We start from the raw sequence: 18,741 nt of genomic DNA on the forward strand, positions 1-18,741 counted from the left end.
AGGTATTTCAGAGCCCCCTCCTTGCAAACACCGCAGATCTTCATGTCATCCCCGGCAATGGGATGGCACTGACTTTGGCCCACAATCACCAGCTTCACCTGTGCAGATCGTTATTACTCCCTGTCATTTCTTCTGCAGAACCCCTGGGAAACACTGATCTGAAGACCTCTTGGCGTGCCGTGTTTCATTACCTCTGGGCAGCTTCTTTCAGGTACTTTTAAAAAATGTAGACATACATCACGGTAACAGGCCATTTTGGCCCCCGAGTCCATGCCTCCTAACCCTGGTACAATTTTTGAATGGTGGCAGGAAACCAGAGCCCCCAGGGAAAACCTATGCAAACACGAGAACGTACAAACTCCTTATGGACAGCGTGGGATTCAAACCCTGGTCCTGATCGCTGGCATTGCGCTAATCGCTATGGCAACCATGCCACCCCTCATTTTGTAATCAAAAACTTTCCCCTCGCCTTAAACATATGTACTCTATCTAGTATTTAACATTTTCACCCTGGGAAAGATTTTGACTGCCAACTTCTCCTTAGAGCTCATACTTTCTAAGCTAGGTATCATCCTGATAAATAGTTTCTGTACCCTTTTTAAAGTCTCATTCTTCTTGTAATGGGTGGCCAGAATACCACACAATACTCCAAGTGTGACTTAACCAAAAAAAAATTATATAACTGCAACTTGACTGTCTTCCCTCTATAGTCAGTACCCCACCCAATGAATGCAAGCACACAATATGCTTTCTTTACAACCCAATCTACTTGGTGGGCACAGTCAAGTACCCCCAGATTCCTCTGTACATGAATGCCATTAAGGGTCATACCATTAACTGTGTACTTTTCCATTACACTTGACCTCGCACTTGCTTGGATTAAACGCCATCTGCTATTTCTCTCCTTATATCTGTCATGGCTCCCTATGTGGTCCACAACTCCACCAAGCTTTGTGTCATCTGTAAACTTACTAACCCACCGATCTACTATTCATCCAAGCCATGAATATACATCACGAACAGGGATCCCAGCACCGATCCCTGCAGAACTCCACTGGTCACTGACATCAGTCAAATTTGCACCCTTCCTTTAATGCAGTATAAAATACCTCATATCACTTTATTGTTGGCCAGGGACACATCTTGACCCTTTCTAGCCTTTGTAATATCCTGCTTGAGCTTTCTGCAGTCCTTGTATTCCTCCAGGATCTTCCTAATCTTACACATGATCCCTTTTTTCTTTTGACTAATGTGCAGCATAGCGGAAAGTGCAATGCCTTTACAGTGCCAGCAATTTGGACCAGAGTTTGTACGTTCTCCATGTGTCTGCGTGTGTTTTCCCTGGGGCTCTGGTTTCCTCGCACTGTTTGGAACATACCAGAGGGTGTAGGTTAATTGGGCGGCACGGCCTTATGGGCCAAAATGCTGTACATCTAAATTAAATTAAATTCATAATCTCCAAGGTTCTCTTCCCTGTCCTTCCTCCTTACTGGAACATGCAGATCCATCGGTCTATAAACAACTCTCATGTCATTTGGAGACCTGCTCACTGACAGCTGCACCCAACTCATTTCCCCTTACTCATGTTTAACAATGTCATCATTTACCATTTCCCAATTTTGCCCTTTCCTGCATGATTCAGGCTCATCCTCATTCATAACCATTTTAAAATTTGGGTTGTGGTCACTGTTGGGAAATATTCTTCCACTGAAGCTCCAATCACCTGGCCAGGCTCATTTCTCACGACAAGTCAAAGTATGGCTAGATGCACAATCGATATATTGTTTCAAGAAACTTTTCCTGGATACACTTCCCAATTTCTGCCACACCTAAGCCCCTGGCAGGAAGGGCATCTTTAGTGAATATTAGCAAAATGACAGTCACCCACAACAATTTTGACATCTTTCCGTAATCTTTCTACACATCTGCTTCTCCACCTCATATTGGCTATTGGAAGGTCTACAGTATAGCCCTATTTCTAAGTTCAGCCAGCTATGCCCTGTACATAATTCTTCTCAGCTTCCCCAAAAGTTGCCACCATCACAGAAACTGGTCTTTGACCAAAAAAACGCTTCTGATGGAAGCCAATTTAACTCCAAATAAGCACCTAAGGGTATCAAAGACCAAAAAGGTCCTGGGACCAAACAACATGTCAGCTATAGTAGTGAAGGCCTGCACTCCAGAACTAGCGATGGCCATAGCAAAACTGCTCCAGTGCATTAACAGCATTAGCATTCATCCAATATGTAAAACTGCTCACTAATATCCATTAAAAAAATGATAGCATTCAATGTGTATAATTACCTCCAATCAATTGGGCACCAATAGTCAACCTATTCAGTTTGGTTTTCACCACTTGGTCACTTAGCTCTAACTGAATCACAACCATCTGTATAAGAATATCCAGACCTCTCTGAAGTTCCACAGAGCAAATATGATTACTTTAATTCTTCTTTCAACCAAAACATTGTCACTCATGGTCTTTATGTTTTTAAGCATGGTCTTTAAGCAGTTTTCCTACTATAGGTATTGTAAACTGTTAAAACATTAAGCATTAAAGACAAACTGATGAAAGCGTAGTTAGTCAGCAAAAGGGTAAGCCCTCCACTGAAAATTTCTTCCAACATTAGAAAGATCAAAAACAATCTGACCAATATCATGGAAGTTGTAACCACTGACAAACTTACATTATTACTGGCATTCTTTGTATAAGGGATGGACAAACTCATTTTATCTCTCGCATAGATGGCAGATGTGAAAAAAGCATCAACCCCACTTACTCAGACTTTGATATCATATGGTACATTGAATGCAGTTTAAATTCCAGGTGGAAAAAATCCTATTAAAACTTTGGGGAAATAATTCATGATTTTGTGCTATATATTGATTCTAGAACATGAAAACCATAGTCACTGTTTAAAATGATGCAGCCAATAATTGTGTTGGATAAGTATATTGCTTTCATACCGTTCAAAGCATTTTGCACTAATTTATATTTTGAAGTGCCACTGGAAGACAGACACTGAAATTATGAAGAGTGAACGATTAGGAGCATATCATTTGAAGGAAAGTGGCATTATCAGGATTCTTATTAATTTGGGATTTGCACTGAAAACAATGAAACTCTCAGCTTTACAATGGAGGAAACTTACAGCGATTGCTGGAGTTCATCTTTTGTCAAATATAAGTCCAGAAACTGCCCTTCCTGCCTTCAACAGGTTGTGCCCTTGATTAGCCCCAGGATTTCAATTACTTATCAGCATTTCATACCATAAAAATATACTGAACATTAAATGAGATATATCCGAGATTCAGCAAATATTAAGGCTTTGTGCACCGACCGGTTATCTACAAACTTTTTTTATGTCATCAACATTCCCTTAATTTCTAAATGTTACAAATATTTAAATTTTAAAAGTGTATTTCAGCTCTTGTATAGAGCTCAGAAACCATTCAATATTCAAAATGTTAACAGGCTAGCTAAAGATCAGTGCCTGGTTTGCTGTGATTTTCAATTTGATCAACTTATACAGCCTGATAACAGCACTAACAGATCACCACTCATCCTCTGTCACTCCAAGGAGAAAATATCAAGTTCACTCAACGTATCCTCATTAGGCATGTTCTCCAATCCAGCCAACATCCTCTGGACCCTCCCTATAGCATCCAAATCCTTCTAGGAATGACGTAAGCAGCACTGAACATAACATTCCAAGTAGGGTCTAACTAAGGTCTTGTATAACTAACATTATAGAACTGCTTTTGAACTTGATCGCAGTTAATGAAGACAAACACACTATATGCTTTCTTAACACTATCAACCTGTGCAGCAGCTTTGAGTGTCATATGTCGTGGACCCCATGGTCTCAGTTTGACAACACTGCTCTGAGTCCTCCCATTAACATTGTATTCTACTTTCCAATGTAACCTACCAAAATGAACCACTTCACACTTTAGGTGTAGAAGTAAGACACGAAAATCTGCAGACAGCATGGTTGAAGTAACACTATGTTGGAGAAACTCAAAGTGTTTCATCAAAGTATTGATGAAGGGCTCAAGCCTGCAACGTTGATTATGTATTTTTACCTTTGCTATATAAAGGACGCTTTCACCAAAAAAAGGAAAGAATACTTTTAACTTAATATTTTTGTAAATTTACTTCAATTTTAAAATAAATTCAGTTGTTGCCAATTAAATATTATATTGCAAGTTTGAGTAATCTACATTATTTCAAAGCTTAAAGGATTTAGAAAACATAAATGGCTTTTGTTTTCCTAAAAACTGCAATTTTACCTCAACATAATTATTGATGTATAAACTTTGAAAGAAAACGAGTCTAGAATTGCTCTGGTATCCACAAGATGTTTTCAACACTCTGAGATTAAAAAATGATTTTAATAGTCAATACTTCGATTGAATTCTGTGATTATAGCTTATATAATAGGATACAATTCCTCTAGCCCTCATTGACACTTTGGATGTATTTTGCAGAACTTTGTTATGTAAATAAATGCATTGAAAATGTATTTCAATGTATTGTCAGTATCTTAGGGCTGGGAAACATGAGACTGTATGGTTTAGATCAGTTTTTTTCCCCCCCCAGTATGTGCACATACAAACTATTTACATCTTATTAGCAGATCATTTTGAGTAATTTATTCACAGCTACATCATCCACCCACTCATCACTTGGCATAGCTGTAAACATCTTTCCAAAGTTAAACCACACATTTGCAAGGGAGAGTTACAAAATTACTTTATTAAAAAGTCTGTGATTCTTTCTGGAGAAACAAAGGGAATGGGAAAAGACTGGTAATGGATTTGTTGGTTTATACAAATCTGACATTTTTCTTTCATGGTGAAAAAGATGTCAGGAATTCACACATTCTTGGTAAATTTACTTTGTAATATATAGCAAATATTTACATCGGTGTGTATTATAACACCATAGAGTTTCCCCAGTTCACCAATATGTTGGAAATTCATCTGACTGCATAGCACATTTCTTATTATTGCCTATTTTAACAGGGAAAGAATAGGGAAGGTGTTATATCAAATTCACCTTATTTTATTGTTCTTGTAGATGGAACCATGGGATGCAGGAAAAGTTACTCTGTTTATAAAATGTATCTCAAACTATAATCTGAATTTTTTTTAAGGAATTTCTCCTATTTAGTTACTACAATAATCACACTGAGTTTTAACGTAAATAAACACAATTTCTAATACAAGTTATCAATTTAAAAAAAAGTACTACGGGACTAAATATAACGGAATTGATCTTCCCTTTCTCATTTTACATTCTACACAGCAATTTCATCAATGATAATTCATTAAAAACTGTATTACATGGATTTTATACTCATGATGTGAAGGCCTGAGTTGGTGGGGAAAGGAAAGTAGTCAAAAAAAGCCTGAGAAGAAAAAAAGCTCAGATTCGATCCACTAAATTTACAATAATTTACAATCGTATATTTTCAAAGGCATTACAATTGATTGACAAAATATTTTACAGTTGTAAGTACAGAATTTAAATATTCAAGCTTGCCAAGAACTGGGCAATGTGGTCGCAGTGTAAAATGTAAACAGACTCGTTACAAATAACTTTGGGAGGTGAACTAGAGTCCTCTGCCTTTAGAACAGTCTAAATTTTTACTCTGTTCCTAAGTTCCTGCATAATCTTATTAAAACATACTTGCGTGGATTTAAATTTGTTGTTCAAAACATAATTCAGGTTGATGAGGATGAAGCTCTCCATGTCTGAGAAGAATGAATTCTACGATCCAGTGTGTTTGGGGCAGTGTTCTAATATATGCAGTAGTAAACGTCCATTTTTGAATTTAAAAAAACAGGAACAAATTAGGCCACAGAGTCGAAGCACAGTGCAGCATTAACCTCAATACAAAAATATTTTCTTCTTGAGATAACAACCTTGCAACTTGTAAGGAGGAGTAACAATATTACTGCTCGAGAAGCAGCTCTGGTCTGCATGTTTAAGTCACATAAGGCATTTATTGTGTTCACTTTTTTATGGCTGCATTGGGTGAAGACGTGGCATCACGTGTCGTTATGTTTTACGGCTATTCCAGATGTGTTCTGGGGTACTTTTGTGATCAGAGGAGTATTCAAGGGGGGATCTATGTTCCAATGGTGATCTAGAGTCATATGGGGATCTCTGATCCAAGGGAGATCTTGGACCACTACCAGATGGCCTGTGGTCCACTGGCCAGTCTGAGTGGTATCTGTAATCCCTGGAGGACTTGTGATGGCCTGAGTATTCTGAACTGGACCGGTGATCTGAATGAGATCGATGCTCTGAACTCGAACGGTGATCCGAGTGAGATCTGTGGTCAGTGTGTGAGCGACTATCCTTTGAGCTGGCCTCTGGACCGGTTCGGTGATCACGACTTCTGTGATCATCAAGTTTTCTATGTTTGTTTTCAATGTGATACCTGTAAAATTAGAAGAGATCAGGGTTTATTTTTAAGTTCATGTAAATGGATATATATTTCTCAATCAAGCAATATTTACTTGATATGTAGCACCTATGAATAATTGTTTCTCAGGTTTCCTTTGAATCTCATGGTGAGTAAAGTAATTCAAGATATTGTTGCCTCAAAACTATGAACGACTCTTTGAAAGTGCAATTTCTTTATCAAACAATAGATTCTTCAGGTGAAAAGGATAAGAAATATGAGATGGGATGACTTCTTGGTCTGCATTGGCTGAAACCTTCTCCAATTATAAATTACTTAATGGGATTGGTGAAGACACTTCATAGATTTAAAATGGTTAGGAAAATTGTTGCATAGGATTGTTGCAGAATGCCTTGCTAGACGATGGGGTTGAGGGCAAGATTAGTGCATCTTAAAAATCCAATAAACATTTGAGACAGATAATACTGAGCTGAGTGCCTTCCTTTTCTATCTCGAGATAGTTGCCATCTTTTATTCTCAAGCAATATATTGACTAACTTTCAAACACCAAATCCGCACATTTGTCTTGCAATTTGTACCTTGCCACTGACAAAAACATTGTATTAATAAAGATCCAACAAAGCTCAAGTATTCTAGAACCAAAATGACATCTTTTGAACTATGAAGGTGCTTTGTGTACCTGCTCTCAGATCTGTAATGATCTCTGTCCCGATGGTCTTTGCCATTGCTAAATGAGGAATACAGTCTCTTTCTCGAGGAATCACTTTTCCGATAGGAATCACCATGACGTCGATCTCTGTGATGGTCGTGATAATGAGACGAATGGTGTCGTTCAGATGAATGACTGTCCCGACTGCTGTCATCATTATGAGAGTTCTCCTTGGATTTTTCATATTCTGTTTAATAAAAAAAAATCATTCACTCAATTTCTTGCCCATTCACAACCCATTCTTTGTATCATGAAATATCTGAAAATCATCCTGAACTTTCACTAGAAGCTGTCAATTAACTTAAGATTTCAGAGAAGCGGAATTAAAAAAGTTTCTGGCCTTACCTGTGTGTTTGGCGTGTTGAGTGCTAAGGGTACTGCTGTGTTGTTCATTATGCTGCAGACACAAAACGCATGAAGCACAAAGATTGAATGCTGTTTACAGTGGAGAGGTTCCTTTAACAGTTCAATCTTAGAAGGATCTTAAGCTTAAAAAAGTTAACACTGAAATTGCTCATCTTTCATTAAAATTCAGAAGTTAATGATGTCAGTATGTTTCAGCTGTGGCACTACAACCTCAAACATGGCATTTCCAATGATCCACAAATCCACCCAAGGATTGAGATATGTGAGGAGACTGACAACGTAGGAGTATTACCATACTGACAGTTTTGTCATCTAGTATCACACAAAGGTGACAAAAATAGAAAAACAACCTGTAGAATATGATCCAAATTATATTAAACCAATGATTGTTATGAAATAAAGATGCAAAGGGAAGTTTGAAATACAAATAGAAAAGGTCAGAAATACATACTGAAAAAAGGGCTGAATAATGTCAACGAACAATGCTACCAATTTCAAGAGTTAATGGATGCACTTGATTGCTACAACCACCAAAACCTTAAAAATGTCAATACTAATTGCAGATTCTCTTTGGTTGACTGTCCATTGTTTTGAAAAGTAATTTTGCAAGGACTAGTTACCTATATTTCAATGCAAAATTAAACAATATTCCATAAACTAGGGAAATTATAAAATTCAAATGAAAAATGTGCTTGATTTTGCAAGGTTTCTGATCATTTTAATTTTTAAAAAATGGGTTAAGTCTCTAAAGAACTCTTGAATTTAAGTAATTTCCCATGAGAATTGTTCAACTTTTACTTGGTTTTAAGAGATCCACTCTTCTGGCTCAAAACAACCTGGCATGAGAAAGTTTGCCCCAGTTTAAAACGGTTAGCCTTTATTTTTTAAATTACCTGAAGATGACCTACAGTGAAATTTATTTTCAACAATGGAAAGTTCAATTTGTAAGACTGTGTAATGAGGAAGGATTGAGAGTGGTATAATCTTTTGGAATTCTCTGACCCAGAGGGTGTTAGAAGTCATTTCATTAGATAATTAGGATAGAGAGAAATAAATATTTGAAAGATATGGAATTATTTGAAAGTGATGGAAAACTGGCACAGATCACGATCATGTTAAATGAGAAGCAAGCTTGAGCAGCTAGGTGGCCTCCTGTTTCCATTTTCTTGTGATTCCGCAGCAAACTTTTATTTAGGGTCGTTAAACTTAATCAAGCAGAAAAAAAAAGGTGAATAGAGTAAAATCAACCAACAATTTTAACAAAGTATGCAAGAGAGAATAAAGGACTGATAAATTATGCAAATACACAAGCGAATATGGGGAGAATAAAATGGGATTAGTGTAATTGGCAGGTAACCTGTGTGCTGAATGACCATGATTATGACATTTACTTTAATCATTTTGTCAAATTATTTTTATACGGGCATTGATGTATTCATTCCTACCCTAGAATTCTCCAGCCGTTTCTTAATTGCATGCTTGTAGAGTTTATGCAGCTTTCTTGCATCAAATTCTGTGAACTTTGACACAAAGATCCAGAGATTTCTAGAAATAAAAAACAGAATTGCATATTGTTAAAATATAACAATCAGAATCAATGGTCATGAACAAGTCATGAAATTTGTTTTTGAATATTTTATTTTGAGAATGTCCAATCAACATGCAGTCAAAATGAAGAATAATCAAAAAGAATATCAGTAATATCAAAATAATAGTTATCGATCAAAGAAAGTGAGAATAAAGAAGATTCAATTATTATAAAGAAAGAAACATTACAATAATACTACAAAAATGCAAATTCAATGTCCATGTTGAATCAAAGGGAGAAAAAGATAAAAGAAAGAAGAACAAAATAAGAGGACCCTCCCACCTCCCAAGAAGCAAGAAGAAAAAGAATAAGAAAAATAAAAGATTGTCTTTACCTAGGATAAACCCCACTCCCAACAAGGGCAAATAACCTGACTTATCTAGGGTCCTTGGGGCTGCAAGCACTGGAGGGGGTGGGGGGGGAAGAGACAGGATCATTGCTATCAATCAACTTTATTGCTAGTGTCATCTATCAGTGACTAATTAAATCCTGCAAGTGCAAACATTTAAATGCTATTGATTTGGGAATTAACGAAAACTCAGTATTCCAAGGGAGCTCAACTCAAATTCAGACTGTATTATTGGATGAACACTTTTTCTCACTTATAAGGATTTTCAGCAATATTTCCAGTTACTAGAGCACAATTTACAGTGTTTTGAAAAGGTTGAAGCTAATGAACTGATAAAAGAGGAAGCGGCTCTCTGGTGTTAGGGCCAATGTACAATTGGAGAGAGCAAAGGGTGCTTTGTAGAGCTTGGCTATTTGTCCTGAGCACAATGGAATAGGACCATAATGTATCATGGCCCAGGAGTGGAAAAAATAGCCTCCAGGCATGGGTCAAATTAATGCTATGATCTTTGTTTTTTTCTTAAAAAAGTATGTTTCTATTAACATAGAGCCTGGGGAAAACAGCACATTTAAATAGAAGCCTTGTTTTCACCTCACGTAACAAATATTTTATACATTTCTAAGGTGTCGGTAGGAGAGAATGGAAGAAACCAAAACTTGACTGCTTCACAGGGAAGGGGGCCAAGAAGCAGAGTCTTAAGGGGACCATAGCCCCAAAAAAGGTTTTTCAGTATAGCTGCTCTAGTGAATGCTGTACACATTCATGTCTGCATATATAGTTCCTGTGGTCCACTAGCTACCTGCATTTTACCTGGGACTCTGGTTCACTGAATGCACCTGAAAAGTCCTTCGCACACTGGCACAGCAAGACTCGAGGAACTGGATGCAATATTTTGCTGTGCAAATCACTTTGACGAAGCCATAATTGATTTGGCCAGACCAGAGGATCACAACAGAACATTGCCTGATGATTGGCAACTGGTGTATGCAAGCTGATCCATGATGCTCCCAAGGTCAAGGAAAGAACAATACTTTCTCAGTTATTGCAGGAAGTCCCACACTTGTGCCAACTTCTCTACCCTCAGGGCCCCAAACAGTCTTTTCAAGTGAAGCAATGTTTCACCTGTGTATCAATGCTTCACTTGTGTATCTGGTTCTCCCTTTGTGGCCTTCTCGACATTGGAGAGACTGGATGCAGACTGGGAGATCGCTTCATTGAGCACCTTCGCTCTGCCCACACCAGTGGCAGGGACTGCAGTTGCCTACCATTTCAGTTCTGCATTCTACTCCCACATTCATATGTCTGCCCATGGCCTCATGTACATCCCACCAAGACGACCCATAAATTGGAAGAACAACACCTGATTTTCCAGCCGGATGCTATTAATATTGACTTCTCTGGTTTCTGCTCATCTACTCTCCATTTTCCCTTCCTCCATCTTCCTTTACCTCAGCTCTCCCCCCAACCCCTTCTCTATTCACCTAGCCATCCCTCCTCCCCCTGCTTGCTGCCCTCCCTTCTCCACTTATTACCTCCTGCCTTTGGGACCATGTTCCTCCCCTCTCCCCACCATTTTGTTCGAGTGCCTGTCGACATTCTTCCATACTTTAAAGAAGGGCTCAAGCCTGAAATATTGGTTATGTATCTTTATCTTTGCTAACCACAGTGTCTGAAGACTTTCGAGTTTTACTTCTTTTGAGGAAAGAACAATTTTGTTTGTCCTTTGGCACATCAACTGAGAGCTGTAGTTGTATTGCATTTAAATAATCAGATGCCCTATTTTGCTTTACAGTATAGAGAGTATAGTTGCATATGTTTAAATAAAACATTCTTGCTGTCTTGATCAAATTTGGCTGTTTGTCTCTGCTCATTCCCTATCCCCTTGCAATACAGTCAATAATGTCAAGACATTTCTGCTGACTTAGTCCAGTCTAGGAGTCCAAGTAAACCTGGCTATCCAACCCAAAGCCTGACCTTGGTGGTGTAGGATTGAGTACAAAAATAATTGTTTAAATCTTTTTGCTTGGTTCGGATTAAAATTGGCCGTTACTGGGTTAGGGTTTAATTTTACGCCCAAGAGGACAGAATGCTTGATCGTCATTGAGAATCTAAAAAGAAAATGCATCAAATTTTGTGTCACTTATCCCATGAAAATGAAGAAAGGGGATCTGGGGAAAAATAGACAATGGTTGCTGCGAGGGGTGGTTATGGGATATCCATGATCAGGACAAATGCTTTCACTGACATTCTATTTCAGCACCATGAAATAGACTTTTCCACTATGTTATTAATTTTTTCCCATAATTACCTGTATAAGTTTCCATCAAAAGAATCGTACAAGAGGAGTCAATCTCATTTCATACAGGTCAAACATTTAAATTTGATTTTTAAAACTCTACTTGATGTTCCAATTATTGATTTCTATTTAAAATTCATTCAAAGAACAATCCACATATGAACAGTGAGCATCCTTTATCAATACATGAGCATATTTCCAGATTTTAAAAGTGCACATAAATAGCACTTCATTAAAAAATAAATGAGCCTTTCCTTTAGTACAAAAGCTCTGCAATCACTCCACATGTCAATCTCTTTCAGAACTCCAATTCCCCCTCCAGAGAACAGGTTTTGACATTATTTTGATTGGTGCTATTTTAACTAAATGTGATTTTATCCATTTAGATGCTGTCTCATAGGTTTACGATACATTGTGTGTACCTTCAATGCTGTTGTCTTTGACAGAGGCCAGCCACGTTCACCATTCCCTATCTATGTTTTTAGATCATGAAGGTGAAAAAGTGTTTAAAAATTGCTTACTTTCTCCATTGTTTGATTTGTTCTGGGTTTGAATATTCTTTCAAACATTCGGTGATGTGGTCTCCAATTTTAATCAAGCACTGCCTGGTGTGCTCAAGTTGTTCTTTTTCTGAAAGCCCCTTCTCTGGCCTGTCCAACTGTTTTAAAGCTGCCTTAACAGGTCTCATTCTCTCTTTACACTGAAAAACAAAAGCAAGAGTTATTTGCAATCTTGTTCATTTTTAAACTACAAATATAATGGGTTGGAGTAAGTGATCCTTAATAATATTTAAGTATCTATATGAGCTCTTAAATTGCCATGCAAAAGAAAAACATGGGCTGTGCCAAAACAGCAAGGAATGATGAGAGATGGCTTAATGGAGATATATAAGGTTATGAAGGGCATAGATAGGATGGACAGCCAGCAGGTTTTTCCGAAGCGACAATAACAAGTACCAGAAGATATCTGTTTAAGGTGAGTGGAGGAAAATTTATCAAAGATATGTTTGATTTTTTTTTACACACAGAGAGTGGTGGGTGCCTGGAATGCATGGCTGAAGGTGGTGATGGAGGCTGGTACAGCAGACATTGAAAACTCTTAGATAGGCACATGGAGGCAAGAAAAATAGACAGCTATGTGTGTGAGGTAGGAAAAGATTAGATTGTTGTGGAGTAGGTTTATATAGGTCAGTACAACATCATGGGCTGAAGGGCCTGTACTGTGCTGCATTGTTTTGTACTTTATGTTCCAAGAGATTTAGTATATAAGGATACATTTTTGAACACTTGGGCCAAAAGGCCATGTGTTGCATGATTCTATGCAATGTCAATTGCTACCTTTAAAACATCCATTCACTTTCATGTAACAAATGTAAAAGCGATCAGACAGGTTTGATCTGGTGTTTGATATGAGCTGATAGCCACAAGATGAAAATCATATCAAATGAGAACTAGTGCTTTACCAGTTGGTAAAAAGTTTTCTGGAGTTAATTTTTAAATTTAAAAAAAATTTCACACTATGAACCATATTAATCAAAATACACATAAACATTTCCCTCTTGAATATACACAGTGTCATTTTCTCCCCTTTTCCTCCCTCCCTTCCCTCCCTCCTCCCTCCAAACCCATTAAACGTTCAACATATACAATACAATAAACCCATTAAACAATGTCATCACACAATGAAAATAAACAAGAAAATTGTGTCATCTACTGCTACACACTGCGTCAGTTCATTTAGTCTTCTTCTCATTCTATCATTTTAGGGGGTGGAGGTCTGCGGTAGGCCCTCTCTGTTGTGTTCCATGTACGGTTCCCAAATTTGTTCAAATAATGTGACTTTAGTTTTTAAATTATATGTTATTTTTTCCAATGGAATACATTTATTCATTTCTATGTACCATTGCTGTACTCTCAGGCTCTCTTCTGATTTCCAAGTTGACATTATACATTTTTTTGCTACAGCTAAGGCTATCATAATATATCTTTTTTGCGCTTCATCCAGTTTGAGGCTTCATTCTTGACTTCTTATATTACTTAGAAGAAAGATCTCTGGATTTTTTGGTATGTTGCTTTTTGTGATTTTATTTAATACCTGATTTAGATCTTCCCAAAACTTTTCCATTTTCTCACATGTTCAAATTGCATGTACTGTTGTTCCCATTTCCTTCTTATAGCAAAAACATCTATCTGAGACTGTTGGGTCCCATTTATTTAACTTTTGGGGCGTGACATATAGACTGTGTAACCAATTATATTGTATCATGCATAACCTCGTATTTATTGTATTTCTCATAGATCCAGAGCATAGCTTTTCCTATATTTCATTTTTTATCTTTATGTTTAGATCTTGTTCCCACTTTTGTTTGGGTTTATAGCTTATTTCATCATTTTCTTTCTCGCAGCTGATGTACATGTTTGTTATAAATCTTTTAATTATCATTGTGTCTGTAATCACATATTCAAAGCTCCTTCCTTCTGGTAACCTCAGTCTGCTTCCAAATTTGTCCTTTAAGTAAATTTTCAGTTGATAGCATGCAAACATTGTACCGTGAGTTATTCCATATTCGTACTTCATTTGTTCAAATGATAATAAATTATTTCCCAAAAAAACAAATTTCTATTCTTTTAATCCCTTTTCTCTCCCATTCTCTAAAGGAAAGGTTATCTATTGTGAAAGGGATTAGTTGATTTTGAATCAATAGTAATTTTGGTAGTTGGTAATTTGGTTTTTTTCTACGTGAATCTTCTTCCAAATGTTGAGCAGATGGTGCAGTACTGGTGAACTTTTATATTGCACCAGTTTTTCATCCCACTTATAAAGTATATGTTCTGGTACCTTCTCCCCTATTTTATCTAGCTCTATCCTGGTTCAATCTGGTTTTTCCCTTGTTTGATAAAAATCTGATAGATATCTTAATTGTGCTGCTCTATAATAATTCTTAAAGTTTGGCAGCTGCAAACCACCTTGTTTGTACCATTCTGTTAATTTATCTAGCACTATCCTAGGTTCCCCCCCCCCCCCACCCCCTTTCCACAAAAATTTCCTTATTGTTTGTTTTAGCTCAAAGAATTTCTCTGTTAAGGGAATTGGTAACGATTGAAATAGGTATTGTATCCTTGGGAAGATATTCATTTTAATGCAATTTAGCCTTCCTATCAGTGTTAGTGGTAAATCTTTCCAATGTTCTAAGTCATCTTGTAGTTTCTTCATTAATGGCTGATAATTTAATTTGTATAAATGGCCTAGATTATTATCTAGTCTAATACCTAGGTATCAGATTGCTTGTGTTTGCCATTTAAATGGTGATTCTTTTTTAAACTTTGTGAAATTGGCATCGCTTCACTTTTATTTGCGTTGACCTTGTACCCCGATATTTCTCATATTCCTTTAATTTCTTATGTAATTCTTTAATTGATAATTCTGGTTCTGGTTCTGTTAAGTATTCTATGATGTCATCTGCAAAGAGATTGATTTTATATTCCCTCTCTTTTATTTTTATCCCTTTTATTTTATTTTCTGTTCTCATCAGTTCTGCCAGTGTTTCTATTGCTAAAGCAAACAGTGAGGGGGATAATGGACATCCCTGCCTAGTTGACCTGCTTAATTTAAATTGATTCGATATATATCCATTTACTGTCACCTTCGCTATTGGACCCTTATATAATGCTTTAATCCAATTAATATATTTCTCTGGTAGGTTGAACTTCTGTAATACTTTGAATCTATAATTCCATTCTATCCTGTCAAAGGCTTTCTCTGTGTCTAAAGCAACAGCAACTGTTGGCGTCTTACTTCCTTGTACTGCATGGATTAATAAGTTAATGAACTTACAAACATTGTCCGTTGTTCGTCTTTTCTTAATAAATCCAGTTTGATCTAGTTTTACTACTTTTGGTACACAGTCGGCCAATCTGTTTGCTAATAGTTTTGCTATTATCTTATAATCTGAGTTAAGTCGAGATATTGGTCTACACCGAGCAGGTGTTAGTGGATCTTTCCCCGTCTTTGGTATTACTGTAATTATTGCTGTTTTACATGAATCTGGCAAGTTTTGTGTTTTTTCTATCTGGTTCATTACTTCCAGGAGAGGAGGAATTAGTAACTCTTTAAATGTTTTATAGAATTCTATTGGGAGTCCGTCCTTCCCAGGTGTTTTATTGTTCGGTAGCTTTTTAAATACATCTTGTATCTCCTCTATTTCAAATGGTTTTATCAATTTGTTTTGCTCCTCTTGCAATTTCGGTAGTTAAATTTTAGCTAGAAACTCATCTATTTTGTTTTCTTTCCCTTCGTTCTCAGTTCAGTATAATTGCTTATAGAATTCCTTAAAGTTTTCATTGATCTCTGTTGGATTATTCTGGAGTTAATTTTAATGGAAGTTCAAAGGGTCTATTTGCAATGAAGTAAATGGTGCCAAACTGGGAGTTATTTGACACTTAATAAAAATCAGTGTCGTTGATCAGGAAGGAAATGCATCCAAGAATGTGTTCAGGAAAGTTTTCTAATATATAGAGGTTTCAACTAGAGAGTGTATAATACTGGATCTCCTATTAGGGAACAAGACAAGACAGGTGACAGAATTACGTGTAGGGAACCAGTGATCATACTGCCAATAATTTCAAGTTAATTATGGAAAAGGATTGGTCTGGGCCACGTGTTGAGATTCTAAATTGGAGAAAGGCCAATTTTGAGGAAAAGAGAAAGGTTCCAGAATGCATATACTGGGATAAAATGTTTACGGGTAAGGATGTGCAAGCTAAGTGGGAGACTTCAAAGGTGAAACTTTGAGAGTACAATTTGAATGTTTCTGTCAGAATTAAAGGCAACGTTAGCAACCATAGGGAACCTTGGTTTTCAAGAGACATTGGGGATCTGGTTTGGAAGGTATTTAGCAGGTATAGGCAAACATGGAGGAAATGAGGTACTGGAGGAGTATAAAAAATACAAGAAAAACCTCAAGAAAGATATCAGGAAGGCTAAAAGAAAACATGGGATTGCTTTGGCAGACAATGTGAAGGAAAATCTTAATGGTTTCTACAGGTATATTAAGAAGAAAAGGATAGTAATGGACAAAACTAGTCACCTTGAAGATCAGAGTGGTCAGATGAGCATGTAGCCAAAAAAATGGGAGAGATCTTAAATTATTTTAAAAATCAGTATTCACTCAGAAAATGGACACAGAGTTATGGGAAGTAAGGAAAATAAGCAGAGAGGTCATGGAATCTTTACAGATTAAAAAGGAGGAAGTGCTTGCTGTCTTAAAGCAAAAAAGGGTAGATAAACCCCCAGGGCCTGACAAGATATTCCCTTGGACATTGAGGGAGGCTACTGTAGATATTGCAGGGGCTCTGGCAGAAATATTTAAAATGTCCTTAGTCATGGGTGTACTGCCGGAGGATTGGAGGATAGCTCATGTTGTTCTGTTGTTTAAAAAAAGAATCTAAAAGTAACCATGGAAATAACAGGCCAGTTAGCCTGACATCAGCAGTAGGTCAATTATTGGAAGGTGTTCTAAGAGATCGGATATACAATTATTTGGATAGCCATGGACTGATTAGGGATAGTCAACATGGTTTTGTGCATGGTAGGTCGTGTTTAACTAATCTTCTTTTGAGTTTTTTGAGGATCCCACCAGGAAAGGTGATAAAGGAAAGGCTCTGGATGTTGTCGACATGGACTTTAGTAAGGCCGTTGACAAGCTTCCACAAGGGAGGTTCGTACACTAGGTATTCATAGTGGAGTAGTGAACTGGATTCCACAACGGATGAATGGAAGAAGCCAGAGAGTAGTGGTAGATGTTTGCTTTTCAGACTGGAGGCCTGTGACTAGTGGTGTGCCTCCAGGGATCGGTGCAGGGACCTTTGTTGTTTGTCATCTATATCAATGATATGGATGATAATGTGGTAAAATGGATAGTAAGTTTGCAGATGACACTAAGATTGGAGGTATTGTGGACAGTGAAGAAGGTTTTCAAAGCTTGCAGAGGGACCTGGACCAGCTGGAAAATGGGCTTAAAAATGGAATAATGAATTTAATGCATACAAGTGTGAGGAGTTGCATCTTGGAAGGATAAACCAAAAAAAAAGATATACATGGTAAATGGTAGGGCATTGAGAAATGAGGTAGTACAGAGGCTTCTGGGTATACAGATACATTAATCCCTGATAGTGGTGTCACAGGTAGATAGGGTTGTAAAGAGAGCTTTTGGCATATTGGCCTTCATAAATCAGAGTATAGGAGTTGGCATATTATCCTGAAGTTGTATAAGACATTGGTGAGGCCATATTTGGAGTATTGTGTGTAGTTTTGGTCAACTAACTACAGGAAAGATATCAATAAGATAGAAAGAGTGCAGGGATTTACAAGGATATTACTGGACATCAGGAACTTAGTTACAAGGTAAGTTTAAACAGGTTTGGACTTTATTTCCTGGAATGTAAAAGAATGAGGGGAGATTTGATAGAGGTATTTAAAATTGAGGGGGATAGACAGAGTCTCTCTCAGACACCTCCTCCTAACCTAACCCTCCCAGTGGACCCCAGCATGGCACATCAAGCCACTGACTCCAACACTACATCCAACTTCATCACCTCTGGTCACCTCCCTCCCATGACCGTCAACCTCATTGTCTCCCATCTCTGCACTGCTCGTTTCTTCCTCTACCCTGGATACACAAACCCAACCATTACGGTAGACCCATGGTTTCTGCTTGTTCTTGTCCCACTGCACTAGTTTCATCTTACCTTGACTCTATAATTTCTCCCCGGTCCAACCCCTCTCCTCCTACATCCGCGATACCTTACATGCCCTCCCTTTCTTTAATGACTTCAGATTCCCCAAACAGGATCACCTCATCTTCATGATGGATGCCCAATCCCTTTATACCTCCATCCTCCATACAGAAGGTCTTGGTTCTTTCTGGACCAGAGACCCGAAAAAATCACCCTCTTCCACCACTCTCCTCCGCCTGGCAAACTTGTTCTCACTTTAAAC

General features: G+C 37.5%; 1 protein-coding gene across 3 annotated transcripts in view; it reads right to left on the reverse strand.

Annotated features, from left to right (window-relative positions):
• Positions 1-4,644: 4,644 nt before the first annotated feature.
• Positions 4,645-18,741, reverse strand: part of chd1 (chromodomain helicase DNA binding protein 1) — a 196,369-nt gene continuing 182,272 nt past the window's right edge. For all 3 annotated transcript variants that reach the window (XM_069892317.1, XM_069892325.1, XM_069892309.1), the window contains 5 exons: positions 12,267-12,445; positions 8,958-9,057; positions 7,492-7,543; positions 7,117-7,333; positions 4,645-6,452 (listed from right to left, as the gene is read on the reverse strand). In XM_069892317.1, the coding sequence (XP_069748418.1) occupies positions 6,068-6,452; positions 7,117-7,333; positions 7,492-7,543; positions 8,958-9,057; positions 12,267-12,445 (933 nt within the window). In that variant the 3' untranslated portion in view covers positions 4,645-6,067. The remainder of the gene's footprint in view (positions 6,453-7,116; positions 7,334-7,491; positions 7,544-8,957; positions 9,058-12,266; positions 12,446-18,741) is intronic.

Source organism: Narcine bancroftii, chromosome 1, assembly GCF_036971445.1.
Source record: "Narcine bancroftii isolate sNarBan1 chromosome 1, sNarBan1.hap1, whole genome shotgun sequence".
Taxonomy (NCBI): Eukaryota; Metazoa; Chordata; class Chondrichthyes; order Torpediniformes; family Narcinidae; genus Narcine; species Narcine bancroftii.